Source organism: Hyperolius riggenbachi, chromosome 5 (assembly GCF_040937935.1).
Source record: "Hyperolius riggenbachi isolate aHypRig1 chromosome 5, aHypRig1.pri, whole genome shotgun sequence".
Taxonomy (NCBI): domain Eukaryota; kingdom Metazoa; phylum Chordata; class Amphibia; order Anura; family Hyperoliidae; genus Hyperolius; species Hyperolius riggenbachi.
In genome coordinates, this window is record NC_090650.1 from 84227081 (window position 1) to 84246571 (window position 19491).

Sequence of the window (19491 nt, forward strand, 5' to 3'; positions counted from 1 at the left end):
GTGCGTTGGCCTATTTGGCAGCAGGCCAACGCTATACCAATAATAGTCTATGGGGCGTCCTGCCAAAAGTGCTCTATTCACAGATAGAGCAACAGCACGTTGTTGGGTAACTTGCACAGCGACACGCAGTGAATCGGAAGTCGTGTAAGTCTAGGGCGAGGCAGTTTTATTATATGTACAGCGTTAGCGTTGCGGCTCGAATATGCGGAAGCATATTTTTTTAATTCACTTCCGTGCAATTTGAATTTCGGCCACAGGAAGTGAGTGCTAGAGGGCCTCACTTCCTGCTTGGCCTGCAGCCAGAAGGGAGATTACCGCGCACTGCTGCATTAATATCCGCAGGTTAGAAGTGTGAAGCTGTCCTGAAAGCTTTCTGTACTTAGAAAGATTTATGGCAATTCTACAGAGATTCACTGAGGTTTGGTTCTATGCACATTAAATTACCCTCAGCCAAAATGATTTTTCATGATTGAGGGCCAGTACACTGTAGTGTGTTCCTTCCAGTTCTCTGCATGTTTCAGCGCTAAAAGCAGAACAGACCCAGACAAAAGCATTCTAATGTGTTCAGAATCAGGTGTACAGGTTTCCCACAATGCCGTTGGCCTCTGTTCCAGCAATCCAGAGGGATGAATTGTTCTTGCCTAAATACTGTCTATAAAAGGTACCAGTGCGAACTCCACAGTGATCAGTATCTGAAAAGAAAACACAAAGCTCCCATAGCGTAATACTGTAACTGATTAAAGGTCAGCAGCATACAGTGACCATCACATCAGAATCCTCAATCAGTCAGACAGGGGCTCACCAGATAGTTGCCACCTCATACACCAGTTGGATCTAGCACTTGGGCTGTCATCCAGCCAGTAAGTATAACCCAGGAACGATTCCACAGATAAAAGTTTTATTCCAGCAAACATCCACTAGGATCCATAAATGACAAAGTGCACAGTGTGTTAGATCTCCGGGGCACTGTAAGTTTAAACACAGCGGTGTTCCTCCAGTGATCTTTCCCAGGAGCATACAAGCTGCACAATCGCTCTACTCCACAAGTGTAATGACGTCAGCGCGCACTGGCTCTGCCCTACGCTGTTTCGTCCAGTTGGACTCATCAGGGGCAATGATATAAATACTATTGTTGCTGCAGGAGCTTCCTTTAAAATCCCTGCTGCAGGCACCGCTCACTCATTCACTTCCCTCCCCTATCTATAGAACAGAACAGGCTGTTGCCTGGAGCTGTGCAACATGTGTGTACAGCCAGGGGCGTAACAATAGACCCTGCAAGGGATGCAGCTGCAGGGGGGCCCAGAAGCCACAGGGGGCCCCTTCTTGAGATACTGACAACTAAGGGCAAGGAGAGAAGAAACTTTCTGCTCTTTGCACAATTGTTCTAATGACTGCATCTGCTCAGACACTGATAGCTAAACATATAAAGTTTTGTAGACAAAGATTTGTAGACTGTCCCTATTCAGTGTTCAGGGGAGGGGGCGCCATCCAAAGTTTTGCAGGGGGGCCCAGTGATTAATAGTTATGCCCCTGTGTACAGCACTCAGTCCTAAATTGGTGATAATATTTGCAGGCTGTATATACAGTTTAAGATTTGGTACTATATAAAGCCTGCAGTTTACAGCTGTATTATTGATCTGCAATAGTAGCCCAATCAGATCCAGCATTAACAGGGTATTAGTGCCGTTAAAATGATACTTATGGAACACAATTACAGAAGTGTCAATTATTTTCATAGTAAATGCATTGTAATGCAGTAATGCAATGTTTCCAGGTGGTATTCAAACTGCACTCGTTTTAGAACACAACTCTGTCTGCTTGTAGATTTTAGTACATTCGTCTAAATGAGCTTCGTGAATTGCAGTCATATAATGAATGTATCTGAATGGATTGCATTTCAGGCACTGGATATTCAGATGAGGATATTGAAGCGAGTCCCCTTTGAACAGCCAGACATGGTCACAGCACAACTGCAGATGGCTTCTAAAATCTGTGTGCAACTAGCTGAACATTACTTAGAGGAGAAGGATTACACCAATTCCCTGAAATACTACAAAGAAGCAATTTCTTACTATGACACAGACAATAAAGTAAGTGTTTTATAACATCATTCCATTGGGGATCACACCTTATGGATTGCCAGTGCCAGGAAATATTCCTCTGGCACCCAAGCCAACAATGCCACCATTGTTGGCTTGGGTGCTAGAGGACCATTTCCTGGCATCTTCATCTCATTTCATCATCCCATCAGGGATCACACGTAGCGGATTGACCAGTGGCAACAAGTGGTCCTCTGGCACCCAAGCCAACAATAATAAAATGTTCCTCCTTCCCTTTTGTTCTTGGAACACTTACTTCCCTATATGTACAGCATGACTACTGCTGTGGAGAGGCTGATGCTGAGCTACAAGAGACAAACTAACCATTGCCATACTTCTAGATGCCACCACCCCATAATTATTCACTTCTGTATATCAGAATCAGAATCATTTATTTTGCGAAGTACAAACAGGGTTTGTACCCAGAATTGGTTTTGGCTCATACAGGTTCTGAAAAGATGGGGGGGATAATGTCCAAAAAAGTCAAGAGCCGAGGCTGCCATATTACGGCGCCACCAGTCGCACTTGCCAATCGTCTGTTATCCCTAAGGAGACATGGGGAGGAGGAGGCGAAGGTTCAGCAGTGATGACCTAGTTCTTCATGAATGAAACCTGAGGTGATGGCTGAAGCTGCTGAGGATCCCAACTGCTGACATCTGGCAGTGCTGGCCAAGTTGTTCCAGTTCAAAAGGTGCAGTGGTGTTGATTTCTGTGGTGGGTCCTGACGCCTGGGCAGCATTCAGCAGGGCTATGACAGAAGCATCTGGCTGCAGTGGCCCTTACTTCCGGTTTAGTGGCTGGCATCATGGAATAGGTAGAAACAAAGGTGTCCCTGCTGCGATGCAGCAGCTGATGGATGATGGATGGATGGAGCCGGCATCCAGCAAGGCCAAAGGTGTCCCGATCAGCGTGGTGTTCTACCTCAGTGGAGCCCTGATCTCCTGGGTAGCAGCGGTGGACTCCACAAGGCCTGTATCTGCACGGACAACGGACCCAGGCAGAGGCAAGGTGGAAAAACCTCCAGGTCCCGGACTCCCCACGACCCACACCAGCATCTCAGACCACACTGCACACCGTCATATAGTGCCTTTCTGTGCCCTGCCTACCCCTTCTTAATTGATACCCCCACCTCTTCCTGTCAATTACTATTTCTCTTTGCCCTCTGTCATTAGTACTCTTCTATCTCCTCCACCTCAGTAAGTGAGCCTCTGTAGCCTTCTTCTCTACAGTTAGGTCCCCTATGATCTATGCAAGCTTCACACCTCACCAGAGAGAGCTGGCTTCCAGTAACCTGAACAGATAGAATGATTGCATTATCTTACTTATAAAGGTGCTGCAATCTGCTCAAACATAACCATGCTAACTGTGAGTGTAAAGTGGTTGCACGGAGGAGCAGTCACTTTGATATGACTTTTGCATAGTACCTAATGATACTGGTATCGTGTTGTTTTTTTGTTTTTTTTTACACAGATTTGATACAGGCAGAAAGAGAACATTTATATCACGCTTTTCTCCTGGCGACTTAAAACGCCAGGGCTTCAGCCACTAGGATATGCTATAAAGGCAGTAGCAGTGTTAAGCAGTCTTGCCCAAGGCCTCCTACTGAATAGGTGCTGGCTTACTGAACAGGAAGAGCCAAGATTCGAACCCTTGTCGCCTGTGTTCTAGGCAGAGCCCTTAACCATTACACCATACAGCCAGCTTTGTAGTTTCTTTATTGAGTTCTTCTCTGTATATTACGACTCAAGGTAAACATTTTTTTACAGACATGAAACATGAATGTATTAAGTGTATCTTGGATTTGTGGTCAACAGGTAATGATGCAGTTGTCACATCTGTTCTTGATAATGGATGATCTTGATTCCTGTGAAACACAGTGCAGCGTTCTGCTTCAGGACCCAAGATATAAAGATGAAGCTACAATGGTAAACAGAGCATGCCCAGAGACAGAACCTCTTGTGTGTTTTCTGTTGTTTGCTGGACAAAATGTGATGGTTGAACAATCAGCTTGTGTTTGAGGTTTCCCTCGTACTAACTCATGTTCAAGCCCTTCTGTATAGATTGTGACTGAGCCTTCCATAAGTCTCTGGTGTAAGTAATCAGCCTGTTCTCCTTGTGAGGGTATCCTAATGGTGCCCATACACAGTACAATTTTTTCATTTTATTTTTTTTTTATCTGAGAAATTGGATTGGTTATTCCGTTTGGTGGAATAGATTTTAAAATCCTTTTCGAGGTACCATACACGAATGTTCCATTTTACTGAAAATCCCCCCCAAAAAACTATTGAATATGAAGAAAAAGTTGATTTATCTAATAGTATTTTCCTTGACAATCTACCATACACTATACAATTTCACAAACAATCACCCAAATTTTTCCAACATGTCCGATCAGATTTTTATTGAAAAAACGGAATAATTGTTCGATTTTTCTTGATCAAAAAAAGATTATTTTCAATTTTCACTCTATTCGATCGTTTTGGTCAAATAAACAGGAAAATCACACGTTTTAATTGTACCGTGTATGGGCACCATTAGAGTCATCATGTTTTAGAAACAATGGTGCAGCATGGGCACACTTCCCAACAAATAAGAAAGAGGGACACTTTAAGACACACCCCTGCCACACCTAGGACCTCTCCCCACTACACCTCTCCCAATGCAAATCACAAAGAAATCAGAATCAAAGGATGAAGTTTTATCATTCACACCACACTGGTCCTCTCTATCATCAGTAATTCTCCTTCATTTTAAAGCTAGTGGGAATTGAAGGGGAAAAAAACAGTCAGATGCTGTTGGAGAGGGAAGACTCGGGGTCCTATATAGCCTACCAACTCTTCTCCCGATCCCCTGTTTGAGAGGCGGCTCCCCTGTTTGAAAACCCCCCGGGGGACTTTGGAAATCTTAGGGAGCCTGAGTAATCACAAAGACAGGCGGCTCCATACTGCGCCTGCATGAGAGTGAGAGAGAGCGCTCTAGCGCAGGTGCAGTACGAAGCCGCCCGTCTTCTGGAGCACTCAGGTTCCCAAACATGGGTGTCCGCACATAGGGACAAAATGGGGCAAGCCGCCCCCCGCCAGCCGCCCCCGTCTGTACCCGTTGCCAATCATGTAACAGGCAGCATCAGACCTCCGATCAGCCGGCGACCAGTGAGAAGCAGATGCTAGTACCTCACAGACATCGGACTGATATGCAGAGGAGATGTTATATGTCACTTACGCATATGCAGCGTGGTGTTCACAGGGAGTACCATGCGCCCATTTCTCACTGGTCGCCGGTTGATCGGAGGTCTGACACTGCCTTTTACGTGATAGGAAACGGTGACGGACAGGACATAGCAGGTGGGCAGCACTGATATGAGGTCTTCATCATGGTGAGTGGGGTGGGGTCCCTGTCACTACCTAAAACTGGGGACAACTGTCACTAAACATGGGGGTCCCTGTCACTACCTAACCTGGAGGGCACCTGTCACCATTTAAACTGGGGGTAGTCCCTGTCACTAAACATGGGGGGTGCCTGTCACTACCTAAAACTGGGTGGCACCTGTCACCACCTAAACTATGGGGGTCGCTGTCACTAAATATGAGAAGTCCCTGTCACCACCTAAACTGGGGGGAGTCCCTGTCACTAAACATGGGAGGTCCCTGTCTTTACCTAAACTGGGGGACCTGTGTCAGAGGCGCTCATAATCTAATACCTACAATAGTCCTAGTCCTAGTCGATGGCCACACCCTCGACTTGAACCCCCCTCCCCCCCCCCCCCCCCAAAAAAAGAGGGTCAGTTAGAAGCTATGAGTATGGTCCATATATCAAAATAATTAAACATATATTTTGAAGTTCACTCCTAGGTATAAGAAGAGCCTCTCAGGACCGTCACACTATTCTCTTTAAAAGGTCTTAAAAGGGGCTGTGGCAGGACTGTGCCTCCCTCCCTTCCGCATGATGCAGGCACAAGCCGTGTATTCCAATTACTGATGCCCACTTTATGTAGAGCAGGGGAGTCCAAACTTTTTAGGCCAAGGGCCATATCGCCGTTTTTGAGAGTTTTGGGGCTGAACTAGTGAAATTAAATACAATTTTGCTGATTGCAGTTAGGTACACTATGACTGTGATATTTTTCAAAACTTTTCAGTGGGAAATAACCCATATACTGTGTGCAGTTAGCAGTGGCAGCTGCTAATCTGAGGCTGTTACTGCTGCCGGCATCAGTGCCGGATTTAAGCCAAAGCCACATAGGCCATGGCCTAGGGCACCAAAGGATCAAGGGCGGGTGGGGAGCTGGCTATATTAGGGGGAAGGGAAGGGTCACCTTGCCACCTATACTGGAGGGAGAGTCATCTGGCTTCCTATACTAGAGGGAAGGAGGGGAAGAGTCATCAGGATACCTATACTGGAAGGAAGGGGGGTCATCAGGCTAATCATCTAAACTGTAGGAGGGGGGAAAAGGGTCATCTGGTTAACTATACTGGAGGGAAGGGCCACCGGGCTACCTATACTGGGGGGCAGGGTCATCTGGCTATCTATACTGAAGGGGGTGGCTGCTGACAGTGGCCTTGGGTGGTAAAGAGTACAAATCTGGCCCTGTGCACAGGCAATAGGAGTGGAGTTCTGTACGTAGAATGGGAGTAGCAAGAAAGTTAGCCTAGGGGCACAAAAAATTATAAATCCGGCCTTGGACGGCATAGTGGCAGCTGCTAACCAGTGGCTGCTACTGCTACAGTGGTGGCTGATAACCTACAGACGAGCAAAGGGAAAGGCAGAGTGTCAACAAAAGCTGGCCCCTGCATGCGACACAGCAGCTGCAGGCTGCATGGAGTTAACAACTGTAGAGAAGTTTTAGGGTCACTAGAAAAGGCTCATTGGGCCGCATTTGGCCCCCCCGGCCAGAGTTTGGGCGAGCCTGATGTAGAATCACTTCCATCTTCCACACCTAACTAATAGGAGTGGAAGCGCTGTGCATTGGTCATACATTCTGTCTCTCGCAGGCCCTGATTTACCTCATAGGAGCCAACAGGCATACATGTCCGGACACCCTAGAGTTCACCCTCTATGAACCTACAAACCCAACCAAACTGCACTGCAAGTGGGCTGGCTGGTCCAGCTGTCTCTTCTCCCTTCCCTTGCCCATCATTAGGTCATCTGAAGTACCCTCAATATTAAGTAGCTAGAGGTGTCCCCAAGTATTAGGTATCTAGAGGTGCCCCCAAGTATTAGGTAGCTAGAGGAACCTCAGTATTAAGTAGCTTGTGGTGCCCCTGGCTGAAGGAAGATCTCACCAGTGAAATGCCGAGAGCATGGTGAGTAACCTCTTATTTACACTCTGATCAGGACTCTGCATGGGGCAGGAGGCGCTCTGGGAAGGGAGTGAGCCGCCTTTTCATCATCAGGCGCCTGTAGGCACGTGCCTACACTGCCTTATGGTAAATCCGGCCCTGGTCTCTCGTCAATTTTGTTCTGCTGAAAGGAATAATTGTTTGCTGGATTAGGTCATTCTTACATAGTGAAAGAAAACCTGAACTGAAAAATAAAGTCAAAATAAACATAGCTATAGCCATAGCAGCTTCTATGGGGCCCTGGAGCAGAGGGGGGCCAGGTGGAACTTGAGGTATTCACTATAAACTTTCTAGTGTTCTCCACCCTCTGACTATCAGTACCCATAGACTATATGCATTGTAGATAGCACAAGAATGTAAATTGCCAATTAATTCAAATCCACAGGGTAGGGAGCATGTGGCATTGCTCAAGATTGCCTACATCTAAGAGCCCCATTAAAGTTTTGCTCTGGGGCCCCATGATCTCTAGCTACGCCACCGATACACACATCATACTTACCTGCCGCGTAGTCTGCTCATCAATCTCTTTCTCCTCTCCTGCTTCCTGTTTGTCCACTGTGATCAATAGAACTCTCCGTCCTCCATTTTAAAAATGGCGATGACCCATAACCGCTTCCAGGTCAGCACTCTGTTAACAGAATATTGCTTCAGCTATAGGGAAACATGGACATTTCCTTGCACATCAGTTGTCCTTTCAGGTATAACTGACAGCAACTGATATAGTGAAAAAGGGCCCTAAGGCTTTCAGCTTCCAGAGAGACAAGTTTAAAAAGATCTTGTCAGAACTAGAAGGAATCATTGTAAAGGTGTCCACTGCCCATTAACGGTGCAATTTTTTTCATCAGATGCGATCTTTTGATGCGATTTAAGGTTTTACATTCTGCTTCAATCATAAAATCCAACTTTCAGATCAATAATTTTTTCCGTTCCGATCGACCAACGAATGGTATCACATCGATTTGATCCACAAATGGTGCAGTTTTCTCAACAATTCGCTCATGAAAAGTGCGTAGAAAGATCGAATCTGAAGACAAAAATGTACCGTTAATGGGCACTTTTAGATAAAATGGAGAGCTTCAGAGAGGTATTGATCGTAAGGTAAGTATGTAATATTCATTTGCAGGTACGGGTAGTCCCCGACTTACGAACGCCCAACTTACGATCGACCCGATGATACAAATGGCATGGATTCTGTGTTTCCATGGGCACAAGTCCCCCAAATTTTTTTTCAAATTGGACTTAAAAAAATTCAAAGAAAACATGGCTTTTAAACTTGTATAAGCAGGTGCAGAGGGCAGAGGTGACACAGAGGGGGACACTGGAGGCACAGAGGAGGGACAGGGGATAGAGATGGCACAGTGTTCTGACTTAAAGAGGAACTCCAGTGAAAATAATGTAATAAAACAGTGCTTCATTTTTACAATAATTATGTATAAATGATTTAGTCAGTGTTTGTCCACTGTAAAATCTTTTAAATCCCTGGTTTATAATCTGACATTTATTACATGGGGACATTTTTACTGTTGGCAGGTGATGTAGCTGCTGATTGCTTTTATGGCAGTTGGAAACGGCTGTAAACCGCTATTTCCCACAATGCAACAGGGTTCACAGACAGGAAACTGCCAGGAGTACCACAGTCCTCAGAGCTGCTTGTAGGAGAGGTTTCACCGCAATATCAGCCATACAGAGCCCCCTGGTGATCTGTTTGTGAAAAGGAATAGATTTCTCATGTAAAAGGGGGTATCAGCTACTGATTGGGATAAAGTTCAATTCTTGGTCGGAGTTTCTCTTTAAAGAAAACCTGAACTGAATATTAAAAGTCAAAATAAACATACGCATGTCATACTTCCCTTCCATGTGGTCTACTCCTCAGTGTCTTTCTCCTGTCCCGTGTCCTATTTGTTCACTGTGATCAAGGGAATTTTCCGTCCTCCATTTTGAAAATGGCCATTACCCATAACAGCTTTCTGGTCAGCACACAGTTAAACTGTAACATCGCCCACTTGAGCCATAGGGAAACATGGACATTACCTGGTACATCAGTTTTCCTCTCAGCTATAACTGACAGCAACTGATATTTTACTGACAGCAACTGATATATTTCAGATCTGACAAAATATTGTAAGGTAACTATGCAATGTTCATTTGAAGTTACCTCGTGTTTATTTTAAATATTTTTACTCAGTACAGGTTCTCTTTAAGAACAGATTCAGGTTAAAATTAAGAACTAACCTACAGTCCCTATCACGTTCGTTAACCGGGGACCACCTGTACATTGTGTTTATTTTAAATAATTTTACTTAGTTCAGGTTCACTTATATGGCTGGCTTAGGAAATACATCTCATATTCAGATCAAGCCACAAAGGATTATTCCTTAGCTATAAATGGAACTGCGCCTTTTTAGGCTATTATTACTGCTTATACCTCCCATTCTTATGTTATTACAATGATTATGTCATAGAAATTTTAGCAAAGTGTGTTAGAAGTAGTATTATTTTCTTGTCCCTTAGATGATGGCTGACATCATGTTCCGAAAACAACAATATGACCAAGCCATTCAGCATTTCCACCAAGTTCTGGAGAAAACACCAGGTCAGGTTTCCTTTTATCGTTATAAAATATACCGTTTATTGGATCAATAAAAGATATAAAAATTGTTTAACCTGCAAAATCCTATTCCTATTTATAGTGTTGCATTGATCCGCAGTGAGACCCTGTAGTGGCATACAGTAGCAAGTTATTCAGGATACCCTCTTTTACAGTCGTTCTCCTGATTTCAGAATCTGAAACACTTCCTATATTTATATATTGCTGTATATTGTTATATAGCCCCGCCCTCACAGTGATGCTAAGCTCAGGCTGTTAAAGAGAACCAGAGGTGGGATTCTGACATGAATATTAGGACACATTAGGACACGCTCTGCTGTCCCCCAATATAAAAACCGCCACGCTACCGACATGCAGCTTGTCTCTCTCCCCCCTCCTGCATATTGCCTCTACAGCTGTACTGTAATTACTATTATTATTATTGATATTTTTAGCACCAGCATCTATGTGGCACTGTACAGCAGAATACAAGGTATAACAAAAATAAACAATACAACAGTTAACAATAAAAGGAAATGGCGTATTACATTTCACGCAAGGAACAAATGAGCTACGGATACTATGGCCTCAATTCACTAAGATTATGCTGGAGATAATAAGGCAAGAGAAAACTTGCCACCACACAGTGAGAGAGTTCTCTTATCTCTTCATTCCTTAAGTTACCTCCTCTGTAGTTAGTGTACCTCCTCTGTACTTAAGTTACCTTCTCTGTAGTTATTTTCACATGCAGTTAATTAACAGCCTGTCTTTAACTTTAGAATTCTGGAGTTATTTTAAGGATTGAAGAGTTAACTTAAAGACAGAAGAGTTAACTTTAGGTTTGCCTGAGGTAAAATGTTTCCTGAATACTTCATGCCTCGTCACCATGTTGATAACTATAGAAACGTTATTAAAGACAGGAGATAAGCTTAGTGAATTGAGGCCTATGTGTAGGAAAGTGTTGTTCTTGATATAGTCAAAGAAAAAAATGTATCTTTTTGGTGTTTTCAATTTTCTGGATTAGGCCTGTTACACACCTACAACGCGTGCAGGAGCCGTTCTCCTGCACGCGTTTTACTAGCCTGCGGCTGTCGTCGGGAACCTGCGGTGCGATGCTGAGTGGTGGCGGTAGTATCAATTAACCCGACGGGGAAACGCCAATTCCCAATAATAAAATGCGCCGGGATGCGTCGTAAAGCAACGCATCGAAACGCTGCGTCAGGTGTGAAAGGTAAAATGAAAGTCTATGGACGTTCCTTTTACCTTGGTTAACGCAAAGTATAGACTTTGCGTTAAAACGCTGAAAAAGAGCTCTGGTGTGAAAGAGCCCTTAAAGTTTAAAGAGGCTCGATGGAGATTTGTTATAGTTGCTCACAGCGACCATCAAGGCTCCTTGTTTGATTGTTCTACTACAGGACAGAGAATAATGTTAGAGGTTTAACAACATTGTTACCTAAACTGCAGTATAGTAAAGCAAGCACAAGATGTCGCTGTCTGTAAAATGATGCAATGATCTCTATGGTATTGTGATTTCCTGTATTCTCTGAGTTCTTCTCTGAGCTGCATTATATGATGATAGTGCAATGATATATCTCTGCATTTCAGTAAAGAGATCAACAGGGATATATGAGGTTGCAGGCTGGCTGGTATTTTCTTATTGAACTCAATGGATGTATGTCTTTTTTCTATCCATATAACTGTTACTATGTAACTTGTTATACTGGGTGCCTCTTTGTGTGTCCAGACCACTCTTCTCCATCAAATAAATGCTGCCCCTTGATTAGTTGCTAAAAACATGTTTTAAACATACTTGCAATGTACAAATGATCTATGATTGCATGTTACATTATTAAATGCATCACTGAAGTTAGTGCATTTGTGTATATTTTAGATAACTTTACAGTCTTGAGCAAACTGATTGATTTACTAAGAAGAAGTGGAAAACTGGATGAAGCTCCCAAGTTCTTTGATATGGCACTGGCCCAGTCTTCAAGGACCACCCTGGAACCTGGCTACAATTACTGTAAAGGCCTTCATTGCTGGTAAAATATACAGTGCAGAAGTACAATGTATTGTAGCAGATATACATGATTTAATCCTTACTGGATATATATACAGTGCTTTATATGTGGTACTGGTACTGCCTGTGACAAAGTGACTTGTTTGCGAAACAGCTGTCAGGCAACGTTACTTCACCCCTACTGCCTTAGCATATGTATCGTAACCCAGCTGTCCAGGGCCGGATTTACCATAAGGCATTGTAGGCTCATGCCTACAGGCTCCTGATGATGGCCAGGTGGCTCACTCCCCCTCCACGAGTGCTTCCCTCCCTCCTACCCTATGTATAGTCCTGATAAGAGTGTAAATGAGGGGTTACTCAGCCTACTCTCGCCATTCCATTGATGAGATCTCTCTTCAGTCAGGGGCACCTGCTGAGATTCCACTAGCTACCTAATACTTGGGGGCACCTCTAGCTACTTAATATTGAGAATACTTCTGGCTACCTAATCCTAATGCTGGGTACACACGTTAAGATTTCCCGCTCGATTCGCGGTTCAATTCGATTATTTCAAACATGCTCGATGGGATTTCGATCGTTCCTGCCGTCGATTTTGCATACTTAACATAAAAAAAAACGATCGAAATCCAATCGAGCATGTTTGAAATAATCGAATCGATCTGTTCGATCCCGTGAATCGAGCGGAAAATCTTAACGTGTGTACCCAGCATAAGGGGCACCTGTAGCTCCCTATGACGGGCAAGAGAAGTAAGGGAGAAGTGACAGTTGGGACAACCAGCATACTTGCGATGCGGTTCGACAGGGAGTTGGAGGTTAATGGAGGATGAAGTCTAGGGTGCCAGGACATCTGTGCCTATAGGCTCTTGTTAGGTAGATCCACTTGCTTCAAAGTCAACAGCGCATTACCGTCAGACTTCCACTGCAACGCAGTGGCAGCAGAATTAATGAAAGTCAGTGGGCGACGCAGAAATTTGAAAAATGTTGGCAGCACGCATGTACTGAATGACGGAAATTCGATGGGGAAACTTGGGAATCCCAGTGATGTACTTCCTGTCCAGCAGGAAGTATGTCAGACGGCGAGGGGCATGAGGGGGGGGGGGGGGGCAGCACTTTGCATATGACCCTGTAAGCACACTCTGCCGCAGTGTCATAATACAGTTTTATGTGTTGCATTGCGAGCAAAGCATCGCACCGCAAATGCAAATCCTGCTGATGTCTAATGCCAGTTCCTGGATCTCTCTCTCTTAGGTTACCTTTAACGGTTATGATGCATGCACCTCCCTGCAGTTGGGCAATGGAGGAGCTTCATAGACCCTCCGTCTGTTTCAGTGGCCCAACTCTGCTGCAATTGCTGGAACATTGACACTGCTGGTGTAGCAAGTCTCCAGAGGTGGATTCACCCTGTCCATAGACAGACTTTTTTCGAAGTTTCTTCGACAGCTGGCCAGATCATTATTTTGAAATGGACACCTTGATAAAGGGCCCTGCAAGGGCCTGAAATGTTGGCATTGTTCTATTTCAATAAACGGCTACAAATGACTAAGGAGGTTCCAGCTTTCCCTCTATTAACTTATGATAGGAGTGGCGTCATTCCCGCAAATCAGCCTGGAGCACTCCATATAACAGCTGTTGGCTACACTGGCATGAGTGTGGGATTTTCCTTTCCGCATTTCAGAGCCTCATCTGATCATTATAATTGCAGTGATCAAATAGCCAACTACTTCAGTTTCAGTTCTTGGAGGCTTTAAAGGAGAACTCCAGGGGGTTTAGGAAAGGGGCGGCTACAGCAGTCTCAATGTGGCACTCACAGCTACAGGGAGGTTTAGCTGTTGCCCCCCAGGGACAGTAGAATGTGGTTGCTTCCAAAGCCAAATTGTCCAAGTCGGCAGCCCCCTTAAGAATAGTAATATAAATTTATTTTATTTACAAAGCCTAAGGACAAAATTAAAAAATGATCACAATTTTTCTGTATTCTATGACGCTAAATGACTAAACAATAGGTTCTACAATGTGAAATTGTGTTTTCCTTGTTTTTGTTTTGTGCTTGTGATTAGATGTTTGTGAACCCTTCTTCACTTCAATGAATACCTTCTTTAATAAATAACTGTTTATTTGTGGGATGAGTTTGTTGCTCACATAAATATTTCTTACTTGTTGAATTCTCCATTTCAGGCATCTAGGACAGCCGAATGAGGCTCTGAAGTATTTTAACAAGGCTCGTAAAGACAATGAGTGGGGCGAAAAAGCCGTTACCAACATGATTCAGATTTGTCTAAATCCAGACAATGAGCTCATAGGAGGGGAGGTGTTTGACAGTCTGAATGAAAATGACAAGTGAGTAAATTCAAAATGGCACACATGCAGCTGTTCTAATGCATTACTGTTATTTGAAAAACTATTTTCCCCTTCCTGATTTCTCCGATTTTTTTCATATCTTTGCAAACCGAAAGCTTTTTGATGTTTATACAAAACATTATGTGAGGCAAAGGCAGTCTAAGTAAAGATGTTTTACGCTGTGCAATGATCCTCTCATTAATTTGCAGGTAAAGTTATTCAACATTCTTGTCCAATCATACAAAAAAGCCCCCCCTACCCCTTCCCCGCTTAAGTAAAGTGTATGGTGACTTTCCCAGATTTTTCTATCTCTATATTTCTTTCCTTTTTGATGTGAAACACTTTTATATTATTTTTTTCATTGGTTCATTCAGCCTCTCCGGAGAAAGGAAGGATCCAGAAAAGCTGGGCATCCGAACAGCAGAGAAATTGCTGAAGGAGTTCTATCCCCGCACTGCACATGACCAGGACCAGCTGAAAATGCTGCAGTGCTGCTGCCTGATGGCCACTAAAGACAAGAGCAACTTGGAAAATGTTCTCGTTACCTTCACTGAAATGGCTTCTAAAGAGGTAATTCTCATCATGTTTCTGCTGGTTTTTGATATACGGGATCTTCATATTTATTATGTATCAGTTCCCTCTTTCAGCCAACCACAGTTTTCACTTGCAATGTTATACCTGTACAACAGGCGTTTTTCAGCGCAGTGGGGAGATTATAATTGTCACTGCTGCTCAAAACACACATTAGAGCAGGCATGTTCAAAGTCCGGCCTGGGGGCCAAATGCGGCTTGCCTAGCCTTTTTTGGTTGCCCCCAAAGCTCTCTACAGTTGTTAATTCCACGCAGCTCCCAAGCTGTAGCTGCGTTGCTGCATGCAGTCGCCCCCTTGTGTTGCTGCTCTGCCTCCCCTGTAGGTTATCAGCCTCCACTGTAGCAGTAGCAGCCACTGATTAGCAGCCACCACTGTAGCAGTAGCAGCCACTGATTAGCAACCGCCACTGTGCCAGTAGCAGTAACAGCCAGTGCAGCTGCCACTCTGCTAACTGCACACGGTATATGGGTTATTTCCCAGGGAAATTATTTATTTGACAAAATATCACAGGCAGAGTATACCTAACGGCAATTAACAGAAATTGTGTTTCGTTTCAGTAGTTTGGCCCCCTTGCACTCTCAAGAAAGGTGATATGGCCCTTGGCCTACAAAGTTTGGACACCACTGCTTTGGAGCAATGTATGGATAAATATACAAACTAGGAGCAATGTGCAAAATTCTATGTAGAGCAGAACACGATAGAGATCTACCATTGTTTGTAAATGTTTTTAATTCACGACCAGCACTGAAGACATTATGCTGAGATTTGATAAGTAATTACATAAAATTGTATATAAGCAAGGTGGTGGACAGAATACCTGACCACATGCACTTGGAGTGCCCGCACCAATCACTGGTGCTGAGATCAACAGGACCTTGACATTACGGAACTTCCAAGACACAAAAGGGTGCGAGAACCCTGCCCTTGTGAGCTTACAATCTAAAGCAATAGGAAGGAAATGAGGTAGGGCACAATGAGCTTGATTAATTAAGCTGCGCTGCTAAATCAGGGCAGCTTAAAGTCTAACTGTTGGGCATAAAATTCAAAAATCAATTCTTTATTTTTATCTTGTCAAAAATTAATAAGGATGCTAACCAGGCAATTAAAAAGGTAAAAATCACTATGACTTTTCTTGTTGATAAATGATCATTCCCCAGTTTACCTGACTCTTATTTGGTACACATAAAATTTGGTACGCACAAAGGAAGTTGCAGGGCATGCTGGGTTGTCCATTTTGCTTCTTTACTATCCCCTCAGACTTAACTAATGCAGCCTGATTGGCTGAAGCCTTTTTCCCTCCTCCCACACATCTATTCCTTTCTAATTGGCCAATATTTCTCATGCTGAGACAATGCACTTTCTATAGTGGAGGGCGGACAATGCATACACAATCAGCCAGAGGAAAGTAAGGGAGGAAATGACATCAGGATTGGCTTCAAAATATCCACAGTTAAAATGAGAAATGCTAAGAAGGATTTTCTCTTTATTTACTGTAGAAAAATCACTAAAATCAAAACATGGACAGTGCAATCCATATGTTCTGTAAGTAGAACAAGTATTTATCTACTTATATATGTGTTTTTTTTCTGAGATAGTATGGATGACAGCTCCTTTTTAATGTGAAGGCGTGGCCGCTAATGCATGCTTTACCGACAGTGCTCGCTGCTATGTAAGGAGCGTGCCTGCCTTAGTTGGTTAACAGCGTGCGTAACTTTAAATGTGTGCAGTCCTGTGAAGTATTGCTACCGCAATACTTAACTAGCGGCCGATACTATGTAAATTAAAGCAAAACTGAAGAATAAAAAAAACAAAGTGTTTCACTTATCTGGGGCTACTGCCAGCTTCTTGCAGCCTTCCTGTCTTGCACGGGTCCTCCACGACACTCCATTCCCCTGCCGCCAGCTAGTTTCGTTACCGCCGACTTGTAAGTTGACAGCAACTGCACCTGTGCGGACCTAGCCACACAAATCCTTCTCTGTGTTCCGATCCACAATAGCGTCCTGCTATTACTGTGATTACTGTGATTGGCTCAAAGTGATCACAAGGTAAGGAGAGGTGCACAGAAATCAGCTGTCATTAAAGCAGTTACAACAAGACTAAGATGAAAAATAAATTGTATTTATCAGTGCCTTATTTTAAAACAATTTAGTCACACCCATATACTGTATGTACGCAATTACATTATGAAACAAACAAGCTGTTCCAGTGTGTTAGTGATTATCCCTTGTCTTGTCTGATGCCTTTTATTTCTGTCCCATACACCCTGATTCCGCTGAATTTAATATGCATTCCGTTCCATTTTCTGGCAGAAGGAGAGTGTGTCAGCCGTCCTGGCTGTGGCCCAGGCATGCATGATTCTCAAGCAAACTCCCCGTGCGAGGAACCAGCTGAAGCGATTGGCCAAAGCTCACTGGACCCTGGAAGATGCTGAAGATCTTGAGAAGAGCTGGTTGCTGCTTGCTGATATATATATCAAGTCAGGAAAATATGACATAGCAACGGAGCAGTTAAAGCGTTGCTTGAACTACAATAAGGTCAGTTACAGGACATCAACCAAAGCTGTAACCTTAAAACAGAGCTGAAGATATCCAGCAAATTAGTGCTGCAAACAGACTCCTCCATTTAGTGGGAAAAGGAAAATGTATGATTTTTACTTGTAGAAAAATGAATTTTTTTGGAGCTTCAGACACAGTATTCCTATAAAGGATCCCTTCTTTAGCACTAGGGATGGTCAATGAGATGCAAATAATTTTGAGTGGATGCAGGATTATGTAAATTTTATATGTAAATGTATGCAGCTTGATGGACCAATCAAAATTTACCTCAGCAGGAATTGTTTGGGTCATTTTCAAGCTGCATAAATGTGCATACAAAATTTACATAATGCTATTCAGCACTGTCAAGTCATCCAGAGATTTACCGTATTTTTCGGACTATAAGACACACCTGACCATAAGATGCACCTAGGGTTGGAGGACAAAAACAAGGGGGAAAAATATACACTAAACCTGGTGCATCCATGGCGAAGGGGGTTCTTGTGGATTATGCTCCCCCTTTGTACCTCATGCCCCCTTGTACCTCTTGTGTCTCCCTGTGTCCCCCATGTGTCCTCCTCTGTCCTCCTCTATGCCCCTTTGTGTCCTCCTCTAGGCTCCTTTGTGTCCCCCTGTGTCCTCCTCTGCATGGGCACAGTATAGGGAGTCCCCAACATTGCAGCAGGTTGGCATATTGGCAAGTGTTCACAAGTCAGGAACTCCCTGCATTTGGACTATAAGACGCAGTGACTTTTTCCCCCACTTTTGGGGGACAAAAAGTGTGTCTTATAGTCCAAAAATACAGTATATCCTCACTCCATTTTCCAAAAGAATACAGTCATTCTTCTGGAGACACCACAGTCCCCAGTCTCTATATCGATCGTGCCTTCTGTGTCCAAGAACTAATGCTGCATATTGTGTGGCTTGAAAAGGTAGTTTGTGATTATCTCAGGTGACAGTCTATGCTCTTTGCAGGATACTGCTGTACTCTTTCACTGCCTTTTAACCACTTAGCGCCCCTCCATTGAGGGGCTAAAACGTGTGCATGTATGTGAATCTTGTCATAATGGACTTTTATTAAATGTCCTGTTTGCACTAATTAGTGCACAAATAGGATATTTATAAACATGCATTTTGTCTTAGGTGGTTAAAGCAGATCTGAAGCCACGGTGTAAAAAATAGGTAGATACTCACCTATGCACAGGAAAGTCTCTGGATCCCACAGAGCCTTCCCAGTTCTCTCTATGTGTTTTCAATCCACCACTGTCCCCAGTTGAAATTCTGTGGCTTTAAGACTTTTCGAAAGGCTTCGGAAACACTTTTGTCCCTAAGTGCTTCTAAAGATAGACGTATCTGTACTGCGGACATACGAGCCCAGACTGCCATGTGCCCAGAATGGACCCCCTCGTCTTCGGAAATATTCGAGGACACAAGTACTTCTATTATTAAACCAGACCCTGAATTCAATCTAAATACACAAAATTATCCCTCTATACTGAATCACATAATTAAAACGTAACGTTTATTATATATAATTCTTAAAAACTGGCTAGCTAGGTAATATGCTAATAACTTGCAAATATTGCTGGACCAACTCTGTCAGAGAGAAAATAAGGAGATGGCTATATTGCCAGCTCTGGTCCTATCGCAATATAGATAATAGTTACATTACACAACCCCCACCAAACAACCCGACATGTTTCACTTCTAACTGAAGCTTTTTCAAGGGAAAAGTGCTTAAAAAGTGCTATTAGTGATAAGGTGCAAAGATAACATTTTAAAAAACAAGTTACAGATATAGCCTGTCGGCTAGTAACATAGTAGCAGCCAAACGATCTGGCAGATTGCTTCATCCTTTTATACTTCCCTATTGGGGTGGAGCTCCTTGTCATTCCCCCACTCATTATCCCCAAACACTCCCATCATAGAACCAAATCCCATTGGTGCCCAGCCATGTCAGTCACTTGGGCAACCAATGGTACAATGCGGGTA

At 43.6% G+C, this 19491-nt stretch overlaps 1 protein-coding gene across 2 annotated transcripts in view; it reads left to right on the plus strand.

The window, feature by feature from the left end:
• TTC21A (tetratricopeptide repeat domain 21A) overlaps positions 1-19491 on the plus strand; it is a 151205-nt gene that overhangs the window by 107607 nt on the left and 24107 nt on the right. For both annotated transcript variants that reach the window (XM_068235931.1, XM_068235930.1), the window contains 7 exons: positions 1902-2090; positions 3914-4024; positions 9944-10025; positions 11911-12061; positions 14212-14373; positions 14748-14943; positions 17275-17499. In XM_068235931.1, the coding sequence (XP_068092032.1) occupies positions 1902-2090; positions 3914-4024; positions 9944-10025; positions 11911-12061; positions 14212-14373; positions 14748-14943; positions 17275-17499 (1116 nt within the window). The remainder of the gene's footprint in view (positions 1-1901; positions 2091-3913; positions 4025-9943; positions 10026-11910; positions 12062-14211; positions 14374-14747; positions 14944-17274; positions 17500-19491) is intronic.